The sequence below is a fragment of the Magnolia sinica genome, chromosome 4 (assembly GCF_029962835.1).
Source record: "Magnolia sinica isolate HGM2019 chromosome 4, MsV1, whole genome shotgun sequence".
Classification (NCBI taxonomy): Eukaryota; Viridiplantae; Streptophyta; class Magnoliopsida; order Magnoliales; family Magnoliaceae; genus Magnolia; species Magnolia sinica.
The window spans coordinates 71,505,909-71,514,138 of record NC_080576.1 but is presented as its reverse complement, the minus strand read 5'-3'; the positions used below and the strand labels follow the sequence as shown (position 1 = coordinate 71,514,138).

The 8,230-nt window shown below is 37.3% G+C and overlaps 2 protein-coding genes across 4 annotated transcripts in view; one reads left to right on the top strand and one right to left on the bottom strand.

Moving 5' to 3' along the window:
- Positions 1-1,899: 1,899 nt before the first annotated feature.
- Positions 1,900-5,721, top strand: LOC131243203 (uncharacterized). Of its 2 annotated transcripts, none has more exons than XM_058242371.1 (6): positions 1,900-1,949; positions 2,343-2,444; positions 2,602-2,716; positions 3,025-3,351; positions 3,441-3,508; positions 5,231-5,721. In XM_058242371.1, exons 1-6 carry the CDS (start codon positions 1,915-1,917, stop codon positions 5,469-5,471), a joined length of 888 nt encoding a protein of 295 aa, XP_058098354.1. In that variant the 5' UTR covers positions 1,900-1,914; the 3' UTR covers positions 5,472-5,721. The 2 variants fall into 2 exon arrangements, with proteins under 2 accessions (XP_058098354.1, XP_058098355.1); XM_058242372.1 differs by lacking the exon at positions 1,900-1,949 and adding an exon at positions 2,070-2,191.
- Positions 5,722-6,294: 573 nt separating this feature from the next.
- LOC131243202 (deaminated glutathione amidase, chloroplastic/cytosolic) overlaps positions 6,295-8,230 on the bottom strand; it is a 52,952-nt gene continuing 51,016 nt past the window's right edge. Inside the window, exons 8-10 of one of the 2 annotated variants that reach the window (XR_009169942.1) lie at positions 7,243-7,320; positions 6,818-6,900; positions 6,659-6,689 (exon numbers count right to left, since the gene is read on the bottom strand). Coding sequence is in view for 1 of the 2 variants with exons in the window: in XM_058242370.1 (XP_058098353.1) it covers positions 6,636-6,689; positions 6,818-6,900 (137 nt within the window). In the remaining variant the exon portion in view is untranslated. Of the gene's footprint in view, positions 6,690-6,817; positions 6,901-7,242; positions 7,321-8,230 lie in introns of both variants that reach the window. The other variant, XM_058242370.1, reaches the window with a different exon arrangement.

Sequence of the window (8,230 nt, the reverse complement as noted above, 5' to 3'; positions counted from 1 at the left end):
TCATTGGATCCCCAATCAATCAAGTCCTTATTTGAAAAATCACATCCCTGTTATATCTTGCTAACTAATCCGCCTCAATTGTTTGTCCACACAAATGATTACAAATATTTATTTTTCATTTATTTCTTTGTTTATTTAGTTTATTTGTCGATTGTATTAGGCATCAAATACATACTAATAAAATCAACATTTTTTATCTTTTAGTTTTAAATCTTTTCATCGTTTCTCTATTGAGAAATATAAAGTTTGCTATTATTAGTGAAAGAAAAGTTCTTAATGTAAGGTAAAAAGAATCTATTTGGAAGGAATAACCCCTATCCTTCTAAAATCGCCCAATTTTTATAACCGTTGGTGGTTGAGAGACGGTTGATCCCACGAGTTTGATCTTAATCAGTCTATCTTAACGTGAGGGCCACTAGCGTTCAATCAAACTTGGGTTGAGTATGACTCTGGCACGCCTATATTATCCTAAATGCACACGTTTAACATAATATAGTCCTTCAATAACACGTGGCCTTATATTTGATTGAATTACATAAATACAGTGTATTTCAATTACAAGTTGCCAAACACCTCTAAAGATTTAAAATCACTCTAATTCCAATGTTGTGATTTGGATTTCAATGCATTCCAAATACAAGCTCCCAAACGAGCATGTTTGGCACCTTGGGTTTAGAATCTCTTATAATTTAAAAATAATTATGAACTTAAATTATATAATATATTTACAAGAGTTTGAATTTAATTATTAAATCGACTTTAATATCCCTAATTATGTCAGATAAGTGATGTTTGACACAATAATTATAACAGACCATTTAAATATATAATTTGACAAAAAATGATGAAATTAGAAGCTTTGGATAAGCCACAAGCATAAGACCACAATCAAGCAACTAATAAAAAGAAATTTACTAATGATTTACATGATGAATGCTTGGATTGCTCAAATCTATCAATTGAAGTAAAGTTAGATATGCAGTTAATAGTTTGACTCTCTAAGAATATCATCACTGGGCCAGGTATATAATAAATTAATAGCTTAGTGGGCCATATGTTACACAGTAATCCAAGTAAAAGATAAGGATTTCAAAACTCAACAATAGTGAGGATTTGAAATACCTCCTAATTCACATGCCATCTAAATTACTATGGTGCCAAACAACCCCTCAGTATCCGTAGTGTCCCAATCCTATTGTATCCTAGGCATAATTCATGTACTATCACCGTCCAACTCCATCTATAAAATGAGTCACCTCCGAAAACTCCAAACACAAACTAATGTGGGCCACAGCAAAAGGAATGAGCTATGAGGGGACGCCCACCCTTGAATTCCATGGGGCCCACCTGATTCGCGAAATAGATTGAATCTTGGTATGAACAGTCATCTGGACTGGAAGAAGGTTCTGAACAGATTTGATTAGAGATACACACAACATGTTGTTGGACCCCCACAATTCACATTCCTCGCCCTATCCTTAAATTGAGAACCTGTCGAAATCACGCAATACTAAATGCGTGGGTAAAACTGTCGCCTCTACTCCCGTTTATGATACTGATATTCAAAAACCCAAAATGGTTTATTAATTTATAATTAATAATTTCTAATTCTATACTTTCATAAAGATTTTACAGATAATATCTTGAGAAAAACCTGAAAATCTTAAATTCAAACCGAGAAATTGTCGAGGAGGAGATAAATCACTTGTGACTATGGTTTGATCTGGACTGGGAGTAGATAAATGCTGATGGTGGATTCACATGCCTCATCTCATCTGACAATACACGTGTATGAAGGTCAGTACAGTTCCATGGTGGGCCACACAGCCCAGATGGTACCATCTAATCCTTTGTCCTGGAACAGATGGCCACGAAATGAAGCCACATCCAACAGGGTAAAAGAATCCTCTCCAAATGGAAAGGTCCAAGCAGGGTGGGGCCCACATGCGGTAATGAGGAAGGAAAGGAGAATGATGGAGTAGGAAAACAAGGAATTACAGAAATCATGTGGTAACGAGGGTTAAAAGTAGTGTAAGTGCTTCTTTAAAAGGGGGTAGAGTTATCTCTGTATTTTTCAGGAGCAAAGAAATGCTCCTTGTCTACCTCTTTGTAATCCATTTTAACTTTCCTTTTCCCCTTCCGTACTGCTGAAACTCTAATGCCAGCTCTCATTAAAAAAAACCCAGAAAATGTAAATTTTGTCAGTTTTCAATTCTTTGTTATTATTATTATTATTATTTATTTATTTATTTTAAAATTTGAAGAATGATGTTATGTTGGGTTTTGAATGAAGTTGGTTTTTATTGTTGTTGTTGTTGATGAGAATGTTTGTGGTTGATCAGGTTGCCGACAAGCTCTGTGTTGATTTCGGGGAGTGGCGAGAGGGAAGAAGAAGAGAAGTGCAGAATGCTGAGAAATAGTGGTTTTGGAGATCAGAAATGGAGGTATGGAATGGGTTCTTATTGATTTTTTATTTTTTATTTTTAAAATTTTATTATTATTATTATTATTATTATTTTTAGTCATATTTCTCTTCACACATCTTTTGGGTTTTTCTTGCCTTTTGTTTTGTTTTGTTTTGTTTTGTTTTGTTTTTTTCAGAGAGAAGATGATGGAAGGAGAAGCAAGAACTGTTGATTGTTTAAGGGGAAGATTGCTTGCAGAGAGAGTGACTTCAAAGGCTGCAAAAGAAGATGCAGATCTCATGGGTAAAAAGGTCTTTTTCCTTCTTCTTCTTCATTTCCTTTTGCTACTGTCATTTTTTTCTTTTTTGTTGGAAAGACTACTGACATTTCTGTTATATTATATTTCGATGAAATCTGTAGAGCTTTGTGGGTTTTTTTTTTTTTTTTTCTATTTTTTGAATGCTCTCCTGTTTTTTCCTATGTAAAAATTTCATGGTTAGTGTAATTTGATGGATTTCTTAGTTAAAATTACATGTTGGGAATCTAAAACAGCTTTGATTTTGAATTGGTTATCCTTCTTTCTTCTCATTCCCTTATCTCCTTTTTGGAGGAGATGCAGCTGATAGAGCTAGAAAGGCAGCTACAGCTGGAGATGGAATCCCGGAACAGAGTGGAAAAGAAGCTGAAACTTGCTACAAGAAAGCTACAATCCCTGAAACTTTCAGCTGTTCCAAGCCAATCCAGTTCGCCTGAGAAAAGCGAAAGCTCTGCTAGTTCATCCACAGTTTCCTCAGGCCTCCAAAAGCAAGAAGAAGAAGAACAGAAAGCCGATTTGCAAACAGCAGATTCAGGAGAATGGGGCATGGATCAGAATGCAGGGAAGACAACTGATGTGCTCTTGAATGTGGAGGGTTCCAGACTAGACAACAATTCAGTTTCTAATTCAGTCAGTAAAGAGCTATCAAGTGCCTTGTTCTTGCGTAATGCTTCTCATTCTCATGCTAATAACTACAATGCAATGCTTCTCCTTCTCAGGAACAAGCAGGTGAATCTAAAGAGGTCCTTAGCTCCGGAGAGTCCGCGACAACAGCTGATGCTATCAGGTATGTCTCAATACATTGATTGTTTGAAGAGAGACTCATTTCCATGTTTTCTTCTGCCTGCGTTGGGATAGGATTGATCGCTTGATCGATTGTAGAAGATCATCTGAACCTGTGATTCAGTAACTTGCTCAAACAGTTTCACCCACCTACAGAGAAGGCAGGTGAAATTCAAAGCTGCTGTCTAGATAGAATTTCTAATAAATACTGTGACGGGCCTTTTTTGTTCTTTTCGGTTCTCCATTAGTTCTGTTGGTTGGTAAAGTCATAGCCATAGCTGAAGGCATCATCATGTAGGCTTTTATAGTATCTGCCATCACTGGTTCTTCTGCAATTCTGTTTTGATTTATGCTTGAAGAACATAATATCAAGAGAAACTCATTTCCATCATTTCTTCTGCCTATGTTTGGTTCGCATGAGCCGTTTTAGAAGATCATCTGACGGTTTCACCCATCCACTGCAAAGGCATGTGAAATTTTTGTTCTTTTCAATTCTCCATCAGTCATGTTGGTTAGCTGAGCGATAGCGATAGCCGAAGGCTAGCCTTTTATAGTATCCGCCATCTATGGTTCCCCTACGGCTCTGTTTTGATTTATGCTAGAAGATCATAATATCAGTTTGCAAATGAGAATTATTTTTTTGGTTCAATGTTTTAATTTGTTTCTTAGTAAGCACAGTTCAAATGAAGCCAGAGCTTGAGGATGATATAATACTGTCTGCATTGTAAGAAATGGTCTGTTGTTCAAAGATAAATGGTAAGAATTGGAGATACTTGAAATCAAGTTGCATGAAGAGGAATGCAAATTCCGGGTGCTCTTCTTCAAGCACCACACACGCCAATGTGGCACATATTCCACGGCGACATAGGCGGTCCCCATAATGAATGTTGTTCCGCTCAAAAATCGGATGAGTACATTTATCAGGGCCCCATATGTATGAAGAAATGGAGTAGAGAAACTTAAAAAGGTGTACATTCAATGGGCTAGTGTTGCTCACATGATGAGTGGCCCAGTGACTGTTAAGATAGTCCACATTAACCATAGCTACATTGGCATTTATGGTGCATTTGCGTTAGGTCAGGTGTGGTATTGGGTCATTCATCACATCACCCTGTGAATCTAAGGTGTTGATGGGCATGCTGAGATGACATCCTCATGGAGTCTAAGCAGAAAGAGCTCCAGTCTCACACGACTAAGGTCAGATCTTGAACTGCCAAAAATACTAAATAACTCATCAAGCATAAGCCTGATCCTAAGCAGTGTGACAAATATTGCCGATATCACAAGAGATCAACTGTAAGATATTATCTTGGTATTTTAAAAATATCTATAGTTATGAAAATTTCATGATTTTATCATGAAAATACCCTGATATTAATGAAAAAAAATGTTAATTTATTCATTTTAAAATTCTATGTTGAAATTTTAAAAAAGTATTTATTAATTTATAATAAATATTTTAAAATGTTTTTGTTTTAGGTGAGATCTTCCTTAAACTATCCTAAGAAAAAAAAAAATCAAAGTTCAAAATTTTCGAATTTTCCTAGAACGAGAGTTGTTGCTATGATGCTTAGATCTAATGAGGATACCTTGCTGAAATCAAACTGTCCGAGCACATGAATATGTCTGCATTTATTGCAAGGGTTTCTGAGACTCAAATCCAAGTTTCAAATAAATTGTAGGGAGATTCATGTTTATGTACTTTGTTTTTCTCTTCCTCAAACAGACAGTCTTCATTGGGTGGAGAAGAGCTGGGTAAAGCACAAGATGGGGAGGATTTCGAAGGCGATCTTTCTCTTGCATTAGTTCCAGCAAGCATGTGGCATGAGATCAAAGCTTCTGAACCCCGCTTCAACACTAACGCCCATGATGTTCTTGTTGCTCTGCAACATGCCAAAGCAAAACTGCAAAGTTCAATGGACAGAATAGCGATTCAATCTCGCTCCTACGAGTTGTGTGGTGTGTAAAAGACATTATTCTTACCAGATGTGCTGGATATTTTCTATATGAGAATTGTCAAAAATGGTGGTCCTCAGAAAAATGCTGGCAAAACTAGAGGGCACTTCTCCTTCATTACTCAACAGTGGCACAATCATGTGTCCTTGTTCACCATCAGGATGTTAGAAGGGCTCAAGCTTTATCATAGCCAGTAGAGATGCCAGCAGTAATTTTTCAATAACCATTCATTTATTTTTATCATTTCAACTTAGGCCTGTATGTTTTTGTTCCTCCTTTTCTTCTCTTATTACAATCCAAAATGCAGACAGAAGGAATACCATGGCAGAAGGATAACCATCCATCCGAAAGTCATTTGGGGTGGGAAAGGAAACTAGAAACACATTGGGTGGGATATAGTTTTTTCTGCCTTGTCTGCCAAAAATCAATATCCGTTGCCTTTCATGTCAAACCCGAAATGCCAGCTGCTATTAATTGCATGGAAAAACATGTCATCCGCCATCATTCTAAGAACACCCAAAACACACCCAAAATCATTTGCTTGACATATGGAGATCTAAAAAGAATGGCCGTGTAAGATGATTCAATGGGCGTTTTGGAAAATATAGACATCCAAAATCTCACGATTATCATACAAATGCTGAAATGGTAGTTTCTGACTCTTTGGGTGCAAGAATAATTAACCTCAGTATCCAAACGGGATGAGAGCAAGTTAACTTGCAGGAAAAACTGCTCCAGTAACATCTGAAGCATTTTTGGGTGTGGTAATAAGAGAGTAAAAAGATCCCTCTTGAATGCAGTAATATACTTCAATCCTCAAAAAACTCATGTAAGTGTTCATTTGGATGCATTATCAAATTAAATTGCAATAACTAGTATAATTAAGGGGAAGAGGCCAAATTGTTCCTTTAGCAATAACATTCAGGGTTTGGGCTCGAAATTGCAATTTGAAAGAAACGTGACTGCAATTTGAGGCTACTTAATCATGAATACTAAGAAGTATACTCTCTCTCCCTTTTTTTTTTTTTCCCTTCTTGGTCAATTCCTCGTGAATGCTCACAAATAATTCACTCATGCTTTCCAAAAGCTGCCCCAATATTAAATCTTATATATAGAGAATACATAAGTTGGATATCTAAAACACCTTGTATTGTCATGGTTTCATATGACTCATATCAATGGTTTTCGTGTGAAGGAGCATATTTCAAGTAACCATGGGGCTTCTGATGCTGAAAAAAAGAAAATGAATTAGAACCATGAATTAAAATGCTTCAGCCATGGAGACATTCAAAAGATGAACTCTTCAAAATTTAAGAACTGGGATGAATATAGAAACCAAATCAAATGGAAAATATACCTCTGATATTGGCATCTTGGTCCGCACTGAATCAATCACTGACAAATCAATATCAGCTACAGCAACACCTATTGACAGCCGATCTGACACAGCAAAAGACACATCACGGGATGCATTATTGTGTACAAAATCCTCAATATGCTTTTAGAATGTGAGTGACGTTCTAACATCTGGCAATTTTACATCTTCAAATCTATAATGAATGGAGGAAGCATGGTTATACAGAAATGCATGCATGGAGAGATAACATATACGTGGAAGCACATCACATGTCCTCACAAATGTGCACCCAGTTCATTAAAGCATCTGCACTCTCTCCATCAGGGACCTTGATCATTTAACCAATAGGGCTGTCCTGGATGCTCCAAGGCAATAATAAAGGAGCATGGGAAAATTCATTCTGGGAAAAAGAGGAATGGAGTCACCTGAATTACAGAAGGAAGTTCTGGTTGGAGCCGCAGGTCACTTTTCCTGATCCATCCCAAAGGTTCCCCCCTCTCTCACTTTTCCCAAAGGTTCCCCCCACAAATCACACATGCATGTTAATGTGTTCAAGTACTTTGTCAATCACGTATTTCATCATTAAGGAAAACTAGATTACGAGCCAATGTTGGTTGAGCTCCTTACAGATCAACAGAAGGGCAAATAGGATGAAAAGAACTCTTCTTAACATGCTAAGAACAGAAAAAGCTAAAAGAATTGACTGGTGAAAGATACTGTCAGTGCTTGTGATGGAAAGAAATTCACAGCTGGTGTGTCGAATTATTTTCTGGATGTTTGGCAAACAGTTCATTTAGCTAATACCTTTTCAGTTGGCAAGAATCAAGTTGTATCTGCCAAAAGATTCCTTTAGATGATGCGAGACAAAAGGGGTGTTATTGGTTAGGACCCATGGTGTAAGCTATCCCTCACTTGAGTGGTGCCCTGGCTGAGTCTGTGGGGATGAATTTAAGGTCAAAGCATAGCTGAATTACTGATATGCAAAAAATTGATACTGAGCTTCCTCTCAGCGCCATTCTCATGGATATGCCTGATGGCTAACCAAGGGTGATTTTCTTGTAGGGATGGAGGGTTCAGGATTGGGGTGTGTAGGAAGTCAAGATTTGATGATTGTTTACTTAAAAAGGGGGATTTGGGTGCCAATAGAAATGTTCAGTTGAGGTCAACAATTTTCTTGATGTTGGGAAGGGTGCGAATTGCTGGTTGGGGATCAGGAAACTCGGGGGTTTGAGCAAGGGATCAGATTCTACAAGACAGTTCCCAGATCAGCTCCAGGTTCCACGGGATATAGATGCAGGGGGGGTCAATATCATGGACAGTGAGTAGCAAAGGACATTTTGAGTATGGACCTGCATGATATCTTTCAAATGAAGGATTTCTAGTGCAAAATTTAGTTGGAGATTCAAGTCCAAG